Genomic DNA, 16742 nt, shown 5'->3' with positions numbered 1-16742 from the left:
CCGTATAACTACAAGTTTGTAATTCTCATTCCGCACAAATAGTCCGCATTATATTTCGTAATAACCCCTTCTGCTCACTATGTACTTATTATGTAAAGCACCTGTGTATCCATATAATTTTGTATTAAACTATAATCCCTCCAATTTACAGTGTCAGATTAATGCTGAAGTTCAAACTTGATTTTGGAACAGTTCCAGCTTGGCAGCATATTCGACAATTTGGATACCTCGCCGATCTCGACTTTTTTATCGAACATTAGTAACAGCTCTAATCTAACTTTGTTTATTAGACTGCCAGGTACAGCTTAAAAATCTTTATGTCTGTATATACTTTGTGGCAAACGGCAATAGAATATAGAATATCGCGTGCATACGATACGCCGCCTTTGGGGACCTATACCAACTTAAATATTTGCCATAACGTACATTGCGAAACTCAAATAAGCTTAACAGGCAAGAATTCCACTTGGGAAATTTTCTGCAGCACTTACGGTGCTTTTATAAAATTGCTGATTTGATATAGGGAAGTAAATTATCAATTCCGAATAGCTCTTTATAAATAGCTGCCATAGAACCGACGAGATACTCGAAAATCGGATTTCGCAATCACAAAATAGGCTGACGTTTTCATTGAATTGAAAATGAATAAACCCATCCGAATTATATCAAGTATGATCAGATAAGAATTTGTAGGTACGAATGACAATTCAAATAAGGGTCGTCCCCTGCCTAGGCGGATTTCTAATCAGGATCTCGTTCGGATTATTGCCATGTGGCTTTAGTTGGAATCCTTACAGATAATTTCGGCGGGCCAAATATGCTCCAGCTGTGGCGGGTTTTTCAACTGAAATAAATGAAAGGTCGAGGAAATACAGCCATTACGTTATACCGCGGACCAATTTCCTTACACCTGCAAATAGCGCGTTCGATTCAAAAGATATTTTTTAATATTTCCGTGTTGGCATTGCGAGATGTATGGGCCTTTCATACGTTTGAAGGCTTATTTATTTCGTGTTTCCTCTTTGTAATATTCTGTGAAACTATCAAATAGGGAATGTGTATTTTGGAAATCTATAAACAAGTATGTTTTGCTGCAAATTGAAATTGTCATTGCGACATGTTCTGAATAAAATGTTGTATACAGCGTGTGTATCGCCTTCAGGTGTATTTTTGGAAGTTAAATATTCCTTTTACGGCGGAAACGTGCGGTTATCATTTGTGTTTGTGTTCATTTTTCGTTACTTTTATGATTGTGATACGAGAAATATGGTATTACGTGGTATGTTTTTTGTATGTTCGTAGTTATTACTTTCTGCTCCTCTGTCTCTACTGCGACAGTGAAAAGTACAATGCTTTAAAGAGTAAATGCCGTTTGAATTCAAAGACTACAAATAGACGTCGATTCGCGATAAAATTAGAATACCGATACAGGTACGTTTTACGTCCAATAAAGTCCATTCTTAGAGATACTTTGTAAGAATCCATCGTATCGACTTGAATGAAATCTAGGTATTCATAGGTAGGATTTTATTGATTTCGTGAAAGGTAGTACGTAATTTACAAATTTTAATAATATAATCGATATACGGCTGATAAAAAGGTGAAGGAAAACATCTCGAGGATCCTGGACTATGAAGTCTGTAATCACCAACCCGCAATGAGCAAGCGTGGTGATTAATGCTCAATCCTTCTCCCAGTGAGAGGAGGCCTGTGCCCAGCAGTGGGACGATAAAAAGGCTGTAACAGTAACGGTATAACAGATATGAAGGGCCAACGTCATTTAGATGAAGAGTTATTATGAATATTCAAGATGGTTTTCAAATATAGATTGTTTTAGAAATATCAGCGGAAACTTTCTTTGATGAGATGAAGCTGATCTGTTTCCTATGTTTGGCGCTAAGCCAGAGTCGTTCTAGGAGTGTGGTTACTGCTGTAACACTAGACTCAGCTAGCCAACGCATCCATGTGTATATTGCCAAACTAAGAAAAATAATTTTTTTTCTCAACATTCAACACGGGCTTAGTTGCATACAATCAGAGTCTGAGTGTCTTGATACCGATGTTCAGGTTTCTTTGGGATCAGTTTTACGATTTATATGGGCGCCGCTTACGATGATGGTGGTAAGCTTTGAACTAGACTTGTGTTTGACGGTCCATAGATGGTTTACCAATTGATCTATGGAATTTCTTTGTGCCCTTAAAAGCACAGCTATCGTGCTTAGTTTATTCGATCGCCGGAAATACTGAAATTTCAAAAGATTATTTCTATCAACAGATTTAAAAATAATCTATCGTGAAAGCAAAGAAACATTCCCGAAATTTCCCTAACTTTATTTCCCCATATCTGAAAACGATGTCGTTTCCCGTCGAGCATATCAATACCGCACCACTATCTTCTAGTTCTCGAAACGTCTCTAAAACTGCAAAATTTATAGCAGAAATGTTAAAGAACAGTTAACGACGTCATCAAAGCACTCATTCCGTTCACATTTATATGTGCCACAGATAAGTTTTTACTTTAAAACTTATTTTATAACAGTTTTATACCTGTTGGTTAGAGTTTCAGTTTAAAACTTATACTTTTTTGTTGTTAGGAGATTTGTTTGCGGGTAATTTGTTTTATTATTGTTCGATGCTATCTATGTAGTTATGTTACAGTATTTAGTTGTTTTTTTTTAATGTCTATACATTTATTATTGCTTTTTTAGTTAAATAGCACTTTGTCAACAGTAATTTAATAGCCCAAGAGCCAGCCACTGTCAGACCTTCATTGTTTTATCGAGACTGAAACCTTATAATGTACATGAGAGGTCTGATAGTTACTGGCTCTCGGACTATACCTCGTCGAGTCTTTAGCATGACATTTGACAATGTCTTGAGTGTGAAACTGAACGACTCAACTATCAACTTTATCGCTTATTTGTCACGCTCGTTCCATCGCTCCTGAACTGATGTCTTCATACTCCCTACATACCTAATGCCCTTAGAAATCTGCATTACTTCTTAGAAAAGTACAGCTTTATTAAAAAATTAGAGTTCAGTTATCAGGTCACACGTAAAGAAATGCATACCAAGTCTAAAATTCCTGGACAAGACTTGGGCGCCATGACCTGAATGATTTCATTTCAAGCAGTCCTTGTACTTATGGGAATGCTATTGGCAAAGCAAACAAATATATTTGAACTGGAATTATATTGTTAATAGGTCTTAACATTTTAGCACAAAATTCGCCTACTTATAACCACTATTCTAAATTGTAATGGACATTAATCGAAGACGACGGCTATGATCAATGTTATAGGCAAGTTCTAAAAATAACTACACCAGGTGATGCCCCACTTAGTACTCAATCACAAACCTGTTTTAAAGAGAGAGCTCATTTTCACTGGATGCCTATTATCCCAAGAGAAAGTAAATGCTATCATTATCATTATTTTTTTCTTCAGAAAAAACAAAAGATAGCGGGCATCAGACAATATTTTTTCTTTTCCTTGCAAGATTATACATCTCTGCTCAATAAATCTGTGGAATCCATCATCTTCAGGCTAAGGGGCCAAGGTTAGGATGAAATGGCGAAATTTTTACCAACTTTCTTAAAGTTTACGACTTTGTTTTAGAGTTTCAAAGCTAATATTTTTTTATCTTCTCACTCGAGATAGTCGGGACAAAGTGGCTTTAAGCCTCGTTTACTTTAGCACAGTAAGTACTAGTAATGGTGGGATAGTACTGTTATTTGCGGAGCTTAATTTTAATCTTGGTTATTTTGAAAGTAGATTGTGACCAAAAAGGAATGTCTGCTTGCTAGAAGTATAGAGGTTTATCAAAAGACTTGATTTTCCATTTTTTTTCATTTTACTCATCATACAATACTTGCCATTCTAAAACTTAATTCTTGGCGTTAGTACCTATTAGCAATTGGTGCTGCTTTAAATACTTACGCTTGTACAATATTCACTATGATGAAAATCTTTTTTCTTAAACCGATTATGTAAATATATCTTTTGTCCAAGAATACAATCGCAGCAGCCACTAGCCTTCAAACTCGATGAGTTTAAACGAAGCATAATACCGCCGAAGTTATTTCGCCGCCAGCTCGCAATGATAACGGTAGCAGAACCTGATTTCTAGTCTATTGGAAAAGGAATGAGAAGTTTTAATTGAAAACAAATACCTAACTTAATTAGAATTATGCTTGAATGACTGGTATGTGAAGTCGAGTATTAGATGTAAATGCTCCTTTTTGAATTTACATCCAATCCTCGATTTTTATTTTTTTTACAATAATCTATACTTAATATTATAAAGCTGAAGAGTTTGTTTGTTTGTTTGAACGCGCTAATCTCAGGAACTACTGGTCCGATTTGAAAAAGTCTTTCAGTGTTAGATAGCCCATTTATCGAGGAAGGCTTTATCCGGGTTCGTGCAGAGGTTTCCACGGGATGCGGGTGAAACCGCTGGCAGAAGCTAGTTTTGAATATACAGATCTTGTTATATAACTTTTGCCACTCTGGAGTTAGCTATTTGACAGTCCGCGCTTGCAGTAGTGGTGGTCTATTGGTTATGGCATCAGCCTCTAAAGCATGAGCAGTACCAAACTACATACTACAGAAAATGTATATAAAACAACAAAAAAACAATTATTCATATTTCCCAGTCGGAATTAAAAAAGAGCGAAGACGTATTATTATAAAATTCTAACAAAGAACAACCATTTCGTTTCCAACTTCAGTGAAGAATCAAGTATTCTCTTTACGTGGAACTCGAATAATAATTATATATTTTTTTGGTGGAAATATTAAAGAAAAAAGTTGTAGCATACGATTTTACAATTCCTTTCTTTTTTATTAGGACAGAAACTATCTATCTTCTTTTCTTTTAAATATTCTGTTTATTTTGTACATAAGTCAGTACAATCTATTGTTAAAACTATTTTTTGGCATTAAGCATATGTTGATAAAACCATTGTGTATGATTGAATTTAAGGCTAAACTAGCTTTCTCACTAGGTTTTACCTACGTTTTAAAGAAACTAGGAACTTTCTTACCTCATTCCGTCACAATTGGATCACCTTTTTATTTACCTCAAAAGCATAACCAACCGACAGACTCAATTTCGTATTTATAATGTCGTAGATTTTCTGTATATTTGAAAAAATTGTACAGACGTCAACATAGTTTTTCAGGCCATTAGTTAAAGAAATTAATTAGCTATGGCTAGTCTGTCTAATGTTGACTTTCAGCTTCAAAAGCAGTGTTTCAGAGAAATTACAGAATAATTTCTCATTTAAGGAGGAACATCAGTTCACTAGAAACAGTTTTTGAAATTATGATTTTTATTTTTCTAATTAGAATAAATGGCTTCTCTTGAAAAAAGTATAAATATAAGACTTGATTTAAAGAGTCTATTAGATATGTTTTTTACTGAAATCATTAAATTAAGCTTGAAATATTAACTAAAATCTCTATTCAAAGCTAGTTGTTTCCTTCGTTTCATCTACGTCTCTGAAGAACCAGTTTTTCAATCGGGTAAAAAGTTGACTGTATCCCAGATCAGGGTGTAGACTATCTGTGTACACTATTCAATTTAAATGATAAGTTTAAAAGTACTTGATGCTTTGTATTATCTAAATGCACGAAGTTTGAGCGGATTTCCTTTGATACAGGTACGTAACAAACTAGTTGCTCAATAAAAGGTCATTTCATTCTAAAGTTTTAGAATTATTTTTAAAAATCTCTGTTCAACTGTTGTAATTAAATAAATAATGTGCTTAGAACAGTACACGTTTATTGCACATTTCTGTACATTATTTTGTACAGTGTACATGGATGGTATTTATACTTGCCACTCTGGACGTCTAGACGTCTAAATGTATTTTATTGCGGTAAATAAAAGAGTAATTGAAAGATACAATAACATGTACAAATAAACTTGAAAAATTGCAGAAAGTTTATTTTTTTATGTTCCTCTGCTCGTCGTTTTATAATCTCTGTATCACTATTGTGTGAACTGTGTATGTACCAGATTTATTACATTTTTACAAACATTGGTACAGTTTTTCAAACGGCTGTCCGCAACTAAATTACTTACCTATAATTACTTACCCTCAAATATTATGGGATATGATGTAAATTACCAGCTAGTAAAGAACTTAATTGACCCAAAAATAAAACGAACAAAGCACGGGTAGAAATATTTATTACAACAGAATTGAAGACTATACACAACCTAATAATTATAATATACACGATATCTTTAACAGGAATACATTTTGTACAATTAATTATATAATTTCAACGATGAAAATCTATGAATTTGATCTTAAATATTAATATTAACATTACAAATACAGGCCAATTTCCAATTGTTTTTATTTGTAAGAACAATATAATAAATTGCGATCTGCGTACAGATGTTTGATGAAGCTTATTTATACGTGAAATTATTTCGGAAGGTTTAATATAACTTAACTGTAGAAGCCTTATTTACTCTTTCTCATTATATGCTTAAAAATTTTGAATGATACTTGAATTGTCTTAACACAAAGTGTAGTGAGAAAACATTGAATGTTACAACAACTGAGTATGTAATTGAATCATACAATTTACATTAAATGCTTACAAAATCACACATTCATTGATTACACAGTCCCAATATAAAGACAGTACATACACGTATTTTGATAGTCGCAACCTAAACTCCAGTTCACCAGTTCAGCTTTACAAACCATATTGACTTGCATAGAGCAGTCTATTCGCAGCTCACCATGATATTGAATATGCATCGGGAAACTTACCACATGGAATCGTATGGCTGAACTACGTCACACTCATGAATGAACTAGAAATATATTATCAAAGCTGACGTTGGATTTCAAGGAATTGATAAATAAACGGTCAAACTGTGCTCAAGTTATCTTTATGTTATGCCCGGTTTACACTTTATTAAGTTAACACTGCAGGTGATTAGTGCAGGTGTTTAGTAATCAAGGTATGAACGGAAGCGTAAAGTGATTAGTGTTAAGTGATACGTGCGATTAGTACTTATTGATTAGTGCGAGTGAATAGAATCAAGGTCTATTTTTGTTGTTAAAGGCCGGTTTACACTTTGCGAAGTGTGAAGTGATAAGTGTTAAGCGTTAACTTTACGCGATATGTCTCAAGTGTTAAGTAATTTTTTCCATCTCCGTTTACACAGTGTTTAGGAAGAAGCTCATAGGGGTACTGTCCGTTGTGCATAGTGTCTCTAGAAATGGAAGATGAACAGAGCCTAATATTGAGACAAATAATTAAGGAGATTGTATCTGTTGTGGTATATGATATAGAAAATGAACTCAATTTTGAAATCGGGAATTCCCATCGCTTCACTCAGTTTCAATAGGGCCGCATCTCTCAACTGTTTGTTTTTAAATTCTGCGCACTTTACATTGTATAGGCATTCAAACTTTATGTATTCTTGTACGAATTTTAAAGTATGTTGTTCCGTCCACTTCATTTTCGCTTTGAACTTGACACTGCGCACTTAAGACACACGTATTTACACACTGATTAGTACAGGCAAATTGCGAGAGAGGGTAGTAGAAAAGTTGAGAGGGGGTAGTCACTTAACAACAAAAATAGACCTTGATTCTATTCACTCGCACTAATCAATAAGTACTAATCGCACGTATCACTTAACACTAATCACTTTACGCTTCCGTTCACACCTTGATTACTAAACACCTGCACTAATCACCTGCAGTGTTAACTTAACAAAGTGTAAACCGGGCATAAGTGACTATCCCCTCTCAACTTTTCTACTACCCTCTCTCGCAATTTGCCTATACTAATCAGTGTGTAAATACGTGTGTGTTAAGTGCGCAGTGTCAAGTTCAAAGCGAAAATGAAGTGGACGGAACAACATACTTTAAAATTCGTACAAGAATACATAAAGTTTGAATGCCTATACAATGTAAAGTGCGCAGAATTTAAAAACAAACAGTTGAGAGATGCGGCCCTATTGAAACTGAGTGAAGCGATGGGAATTCCCGATTTCAAAATTGAGTTCATTTTCTATATCAGATACCACAACAGATACAATCTCCTTAATTATTTGTCTCAATATTAGGCTCTGTTCATCTTCCATTTCTAGAGACACTATGCACAACGGACAGTACCACTATGAGCTTCTTCCTAAACACTGTGTAAACGGAGATGGAAAAGACTACTTAACACTTGAGACTTATCGCGTAAAGTTTACGCTTAACACTTATAACTTCACACTTCGCAAAGTGTAAACCGGCCTTAAAAGAGTTTGTAGCATAAGTGGATCACTTAGGAGCGTTAGGCTAGTTTTACGGTAAGGCCCAAAGAGAGAATACATGAAAAAACTAAAAGAACTACTCTCAGGGAAACTTCTGAGTAGGCAGATACGAGATGTTTGAATAAAGAAATACTTTTGGTTGTTAAAAACTTCTCCAATCCACTCCGATTTGGTAGCCGCAAAGTTGGCCAACAATGCTGATAGCATTAAATGAAAAGTCAGCTTAACAACGCCAGATCAAATTGCGTCTTCTCGGTCCTATAATATGGGCAGATTTTTCACCAACTGGACATTTTATTCCTCTGATGTTGGCTACATAATAGAGACGTAATAGCATGGTTGCCAGATAAGAGATTTATTATTTATTCCGCATTTAACAAAAATACCTGACTATTAAAAACTCACACGCCTTACATTCCGGCAAAAAAATATTCAAGTACAATATGAGGCGTTCAGGCATGGAAGGTTATAATAAAAAATCAGTTCACGTTACTAACAGGATATTTAATAAAATTCCGCGGGAATTGCTTCACTGGCTTTGGTCTCATGTATAATTAAAGGATAAAATGGGCTATAATCTTGATATAGATGGCAGTAGTATCGTTACGCGGGATCAAACTTAAATTAGACTCGAAATGCTTGTACAAGAAGCATAATTATAATTTTGTTGCTGATATCATTTGGGGAAGGAAATGTTACTGTATTTTGTTTTGTAAATATTTATGTATCTTTGTGATTACTTGTATTCAGTATCTTTCCTTATCAATTTATTCTTTAAAGTTTAAATTTCCGTCACTACACAATTCAAAAACTTTTCAAACACGTGCTTCCCGAAAATAATTTTCCATCGCTGAAATTGGAACGTAACAAATTATTATGCAATTATCAAATTGATACGAAATTGATGTTAATTATTTATTCATGATACGTGGCAATTACACGATGCTTTATTACTTGCACTAGTAATGGACTATTATGCTCTATCAACGGCATGAAAGGCTACGTACTAATTTTGTTTTTATGTGCCCTTGATACATTTCAGTAAGGTTTATATAGACTGATTTTCAAAATCAATAGTTTTAGGTTCGCATTATTTCTAAAGTTAAAGGCGAAGGTTTTGGTATAAGATTTAATAAATAATCTCGGTCCAATACTTCGTGTTTACGTATCCATTAAAACTGTGTCCTGAAAACACGAAAATTGTATCAAATATGATCAAAATTAAAGTGAAAATATCTTCAAACAATAAATTGTAGAAAAAAGTAAACCTGAACAAAGATATTTCATAAATATAGTACTACCACCCTATGTGTTAGTTCTGAGGAATAGGTACGAAGATATGGGTCCCGATCAAATTGAGTTCTGTGTTCAAATTCTAGGCACCGGCCTTCCCAAATCGATAATCACTCAAGCATAAGTCTTGTCTTGACCACGTGTAACGCGCCTTCTGATTGATTGAATCAGAACGTAAGCTAAGCCGAGACACATAGGTTTTTTAAAAAGATATGACGAAAAAATAGATAACGTAAATTTACACATTGGATTATGAAATTAAAACTGTGATAGTTCTATGGCTGAGGTGAACTAGCAATAGAGAAGTTGTTAATTCTATCGCCAGCCATTACACAACTGATGGCAATTCACTCGAGGCACGAGTACATTAAGCTAAGCTGGAGGTTTCCAAAAGTATGAGGTAATATTCAAACCAAATAGCTATTCAGTTTAAAAATTCAACATTCAAGTACCTAACATCACACAACATTCATTTGTTGTAAAATTATCTCATGAGCCAATTGATTCAGTTCAGACGGTCTTTGTTTTGTTAAACTTGAGCTGCTCAAACAAACCGGTCTTGTTAGCTGCAGTATATATTTCTTTGTTGATTCTACACAGACTAAGATAATTTAAGCGATGGATAGTAATAGCGGTCTTATCGCTAAAAGCCCTGCCTATGTGACGTCCATTGTTTAGAAAGGACAGACGAAGTACTAATTTGAATAGGCTTAAGATTGATAGACTTGAATGCTAAGTTTCATGGTCATTTAGGCCTAATTGTATTTTATATTTAGTACATTCAATTGGCCAGATTTTCAATTAGTGTTTAGTATAATAGATGGCTGTATTCTGAGTATTATTATGCGCGGTATAAATAGGTATTATTTTTTAAGGTATCATAAGGAACTAATAAGTCACGCACAAATCTGCTTAATAATTGTGTTTAAAATTATACTTACTTATGATAATTCCAAAAACAAAACATTTACTTACTTTGTGAGAAACTGTAGCAATATTGTTTATGGAGAAAACGTACATAAGACTTATGATAAATATAATTTTTATAAAAGAATGAACATGAAGACAATATACAGGCCTGCGGTTAAATGTTACAGCTTGCAATGGCGTCTTGAACATATCAGTATTTTACAGTCAGACAGTGGAACAAATAAGTTTATGAGAGTAATGAGAACAGTTGTAAAAGGCTTCTATTAAAACCTTCCGAATTAGATTGAAAATAGGTTCAAGTCTATGTTCAAATATTCATTACCTATATCGAACAAAATTAATTCATATTTTAGTCCTTTTAGTAAAATATTAACATACACTTGTGACATTCCACGTTTATTAATCACCTATATGAAGTTTAATTCACAAATGAAAAGCCGCATGTATTTACGTGTGCATTCTTCACTATAGAACATTAATTTTACCCTAATTGCGCGAATGAAATACGTACGAATATAGTACATTTTCATCTAAAACAATTTAACATTACTCAATCTCCCGCGTTCCTGATACTCGATCAACAATAAAATAAGTCTGTGTAACTATTTACATCAATCCGGCTTATATTAAAAGCCGAGTTTCGTTTTCGCTCTAAAACATATACCTAGTAGATAAACCTCTGGTAAAATTCCCGAAAGCTAGATAATTTTAAGCGTCCGGGCTTACGATGCTCGCATTCGGAATTTTGCCCGAATAGCTGAATCACACATTGGGTTAATCCCTTAGGAGTCTTCTTTAACGAGATGAATTTTTTTGCCTGTGCACCTTATGAAACTTGACACACTCGAACAAAATAGAACATTTATTTTTGAAATATAAAAGTGTGCGGTGGTCGTCCAATTACTGGTTGATTGTTATTGACAGGAGTACCTACTACAAATAATTGTGTGGTTTAGGTAGTATCGAAAAAGTCCATTTTTTTTTTTGTTTAGAACTACATATATACAATGTCATTAATGTTTATGTCCACTGCAGATTTTTATTTTCAGTCAACGTTTCATAAACAGTTAATAACGTTAATGGATTAAAAGTACCAGTGATATGTCATAGCGCATACGCTTTCCAAAATAACAGCTCACACGAATTAATTAAACGAAACGATTGCTCTACCAACCACCGCACAAAATAGGCGACAACGACATCTACATCCAGAAACAAATATATATCTGTACACGAGAAATACACTAATTAACGTCTAATATCACAAATATCTTTGTCTCATACTTATAATTAACACAACAGCATAAATATAATTAAGATTAAATACGGAGATATTTTATCAGCATGCGAAAAAGCTTTTAGCCTGATCTCGTTTTGAACCGGGTGTCCATATTCCTCATTTTGCCTGAGCTCCTTAGGGCACGGGAGAGTTTCTAAGGGTATATCGGTGAGTTTTGTAGCCTTTTTCGTGAATTTCTTCTCAGCGTAGTCGTCGTTTTTATCGTAATAGTCATAAGTGTCTTCGGGTACGGCATTATCTTTGACATTTTCGTTATCTTCCTGGTCGTTCAAGTGTCGGTCGGCGGTGAGGTCGGTGACACACGATACTTTCTCGAGGGCTTGCCTCAGCGTGTTGTCTCTGGTCTCATTGCGTAACGCGTATATCCACGAGAGACGACAATTACAGCTGAGTGGGTTACCTGTAAACAGAGAGCCTGTTAACGTGCTTGTTTTAGAAAAAGGTTTATTCTCTCCCCGATATTTTATTACACATTCAATAATGGGAGTATTTCTCTCAAAATAAATGTGATATGCCGTAGGCTGGTATTGATAAAAGGATCTATTATTGGTAAAAGGCAAATACGCTTAAAATACACAGAAGTATGTTTAAGCCGAATATTTGGCATATTGGCATGATTAAAGTTCATTAAAATTGACCTATAAAAAGTTATGGCATTATTGAGGAACTAATAACGGTTGAGTATCACTTAAAGCTAATACATCCCAACTTTAAATTAATTTCCCTTGACTACGATTTCATAGTTTGCTTTTGCTATTTTGATCGCATTTTTTTAAAAGCTGTACAAAAGTATGGTCTTTTGAAATGACAATAACAATGATAAAATCCTGCCTATTATCAAAATTGTCATCATCAATTAATCATCATAACGTATGGTTTTTGCCGAACAAAAGGCGACCCTCTTCTCGCGGTTGAAGATTTCAGATATGAGTTTAAATCACTATAGCATTCAACCGTTGAAAAAACCGCAAATAAATCTAGTTTCTATAAGATTGTTGAAGGTTAAGGAAGTGTGGTACATTTGTGTCGAAGGGACAGTCCCATTCAGAAAACTGTACCAAGGCCGAGGAAATGTCATGGATTATGTTATTTTGCCGGTTTGGTGAGCACAATACTTTGTGAAAAATGGATAATAATTTGATCAAGAATACAATCTAATGCAATAATTTATAAGGGCCAAATAAAAACTATTTAATTTATGAAAAAATCTTATTAGCCGATTTAATAGTTTAGTACACAGGATAGTCTAGTCTATTTTTTATCTATGTACGAAAAATAGTTTTCTGTTGACATGGATGAAATCGTGGGGAACAGCCTGTATAAACCTAGTCACTCATTAAACATCTGGTAAGTATGATGATCAAAACATGCCATTAGATTATCGTCAAACACGTCGGTCGTGTAAAATCATTCTAACTAAATATAAAACCGCACTTTAACTTCCACTACTTCATAAACCAAACTTAACTAAACTTCTAAGAACACGAAACAATATCAGCAATATGTTCCGTATCGTGAGCGTACTTATCCCATTCACTGCCCGTACTTCAATTGATTACAAAAGTCCATGTTATATAACACGTTACAATGTTTCACGGGACGGTTGCGAGCTTGTTACAATCAAGTTAACTTGTGAGACAAGCTGAGCTGAGCCGCGGGCAACAGAATAGAGCTGTGTACAGGCTGTTACATAATATGTGGTTTAGTTGCACTCTTTGTTGCTTGGTTTTGGTCGTTTTATGAAGGACGTTGCGCGTTGCATGAGATGTTACTCAAACGTGGTCATGGATAGGTCACGCGTGATTTTTTTTTAGATAATTAAGCAGGTTCCAGTGTGATTTTTAATAAAGTAATGAATAACTGAAACATCGTTTTTGTTTTTAGAAATCCGAGAAAATCCTGCGGAAAAATAACCTGTTCGCAAACTTAGCTATCGAACTAGGTGGTCGATTAATCGTTGTGGTCGTCGACTTCTGAACCTTTTCGCAGCTAAGCCAAAATACACAAGTCATTCGCTTAGCGTGACTCCACACTTTCCTTAGGTATTACACGCCCAAATTTTGTGGAATTAATTAGGTTACTAACTAGGACTTTCCTTCTAGGTAGTTTTAATTTGCATAAAAGTTTATAAATAGTTTTTTAGGGCATGATTTTTTAAGCTCTAATTAATTAGTTCTGTCTAATGAAAACCATGGCTAAGTTTTATTTAGTTAAGTATTTTTAATTTAAATTCAAGGCAGGTTTTCTCAGGTACAGGTAAAAAATTTTGAGTGACGGGTAATTCGATAAACCACACTACAGTAAAAGTTAAAACTGACAACTGGCAAAAATGGCAATTTGTTCAAAAATGACGAATAATGAACGAAGAAATGGCTCGTAAGAGCGTAAACGTAATGATTAAGTCACAGGTATTGTAATATTCTATTAACAGTGCTTTTGCTAAAGCAGATTTCAATAAGTGGCGTAACCACTTACCATCACAGGAACCAGCTATTTTCTACCCATCATAAAAATATACACCATACTTATAAGCCTCGTCACTTAATACCAGAGGCAGCCCGTTGTAGGTAGCCATTTAGCCACCCCTTTCACGGCTAGTGGAAGCGGCTCAATTTCAAGGGCTGGGCTCTTAGCCACGTAAACCTTTACGACGCAGTTTTGTACTACTTAAATTTTATTTTAGTAATCAACTCTAGTGTAGGAGGAGTTCAAGCCAATTTGTAACAAAATATCTCGATCATAGCGATATTAAGAGAGTCTGTAAGTAACGAAAAATATTAAAACAATTTTTTGACCATTATGGTAACAGTTTGAGGTATAATAACAATTTTAATGTTAATTGCTTACGGTTATGCTATATTCTTTAATTTTACCTTTTGGCGTGGGAACGCAATTTCGTAATTGTTAATTTTGTCTGTGGTAACAGGGACGGTACTTTAAATATTTCAACCTGGATGTAGTTACAATAAACCGGTGTTTGTTTTCGCCAATGAATGGATTATTGCGCAGTTTGTTTAAAGCTTAGTTTGTTTGCTCTATTTTAATAGGAATAGCTATTATAAATAAGTTTCGGTTATGCTGGCATCGTTGTGTAACAACTGAGCGCAGTGTATTGGGCTGTGTGGTGGGCTGTGGTCTACTCGTTGGCACAAAGGGTACTGGTAATAATATTATGTGGGCTTATGTAAATAAATTGTAGCTTGAATCAAATGTACCACATTAACGTAACATTTTTCACGACTAGTTTAAAAAAAGAAAATTAGCAATTCAGTTTTTTTTAACATTTATTATTTCTTTAAAAAGTACCTATAAATCTTTCGGCATGTCAATTTTCTAAACAATAGTAACACGTTAAAGCAAGCTTTCACCCGTAACTGCTAAACAGCGATAGATACGCGAATGGTCCCCACAAATCTTACTTAAGCCTGTATTTAGCCAACTGCAGAGACACGATAGGACACATACCCTAGCTTACATTGAACACAAGTACAGTACTTATGTGTTATTTCTATACCTACAGCCCAAACTAAGAGGTTTAGTGAACCTTTGCATTAAAAGTCTAGAGCATTCTAGCGTTTGGACGAAGTTGTATTTACCTATTGTCGAAATGACTGAGCTATACATAAGCACTTACGGTCAGTTTTTCAAATGGAAGCTCTGGCAGACTTCAGACTAAATTGTCGGCCATTACTATAACTATACCTCCTCCTCCGAGCCTTTTCCCAATCATGTTGGGGTCGGCTTCCAGTCTAACCGGATTCAGCTGAGTACCAGTGCTTTACAAGAAGCGACTGCCTATCTGACCTCCTCAACCCAGTTACCCGGGCAACCCGATACCCCTTGGTTAGACTGGTGTCAGACTTACTGGCTTCTGACTACCCGTAACGACTGCCAAGGATGTTCAATGACAGCCGGGACCTACAGTTTAACGTGCCATCCGAAACACAGTCCATGGTGTCTAAGATATACTTAGAAAGTACATACAAACTTAGAAAAGTTGCATTGGTACTTGCCTGACCTGGGATCGAACCCGCGCCCTCATACTTGAGAGGTTGGTCCTTTACCCACTAGGCCACCACGACTTTTTACTATAACTATACCTACATAAGTATTCATGAATCCTAACAAACTTCTTAAGCCGATACCTGATCTTTTTAGCGCGTATGGTACACTAGAATACATCTCCATAATTAGGTATTAAAAGCCTCTTAGGTATCAAACTATAAGCAGACAAAAAGTTTGCAGGCCAAGGAGGTTTGAAGCGACTAATGCTTATATTTTATTGACTGTTCTCTTTTCAAAATGCGTATTTTTTCCTAACTATATTAATTTATTTACTAAGAACTGATTCTAAATTTGAAACTGGCTAATTGCGTATACCTCGTGAATCTGTGGTTACACGTGTCAAGTAAGAGGTTGAAACACATTTGAATAACATTTTCTTTATAAAGCTTTCCTCGTCGTTTAAACTAGACACAATTACCTATAAATAAATGGAAACATAAACAAAATCAGCAAACAAGGCCCATACCGTTGCATCGAGGAGTGAGACAAGGGGATGTTATTTCCCCGAAACTGTTCACTAATGCAATGGAGGATATGTTCAAGACGCTGAACTGGAAAGGACGTGGCATCAACATCAATGGCGAACACATCTCTCACTTGCGATTTGCTGACGATATCGTCATCATGGCAGAAACGCTGCAGGACCTACAACAAATGCTGAACGACCTGGCTGAATCTTCTCTACGCATCGGCCTACGGATGAACTTGGACAAAACCAAGGTCATGTTCAATGAACATGTTCTACCGGAACCGATTGCGATACACGGTGCCGTTCTCGAAGTTGTTCGGAAATATGTATACCTCGGGCATACATTGCAGTTAGGTAGAAACAACTTTGAGGACGAGGTGAATAGGA

The 16742-nt window shown here is 35.1% G+C and overlaps 1 protein-coding gene across 1 annotated transcript in view; it reads right to left on the bottom strand.

Annotated features, from left to right (window-relative positions):
- Positions 1 to 8288: 8288 nt before the first annotated feature.
- The window catches only part of LOC124636555 (connectin-like), a 54470-nt gene continuing 46016 nt past the window's right edge, over positions 8289 to 16742 (bottom strand). Inside the window, exon 3 of the mRNA XM_047172688.1 lies at positions 8289 to 12221. Within this exon, the coding sequence (XP_047028644.1) occupies positions 11812 to 12221 (410 nt within the window). The 3' untranslated portion in view covers positions 8289 to 11811. The remainder of the gene's footprint in view (positions 12222 to 16742) is intronic.

This window comes from Helicoverpa zea, chromosome 14 (genome assembly GCF_022581195.2).
Source record: "Helicoverpa zea isolate HzStark_Cry1AcR chromosome 14, ilHelZeax1.1, whole genome shotgun sequence".
Classification (NCBI taxonomy): domain Eukaryota; kingdom Metazoa; phylum Arthropoda; class Insecta; order Lepidoptera; family Noctuidae; genus Helicoverpa; species Helicoverpa zea.
This window is presented reverse-complemented; position numbering and strand designations above follow the sequence as displayed.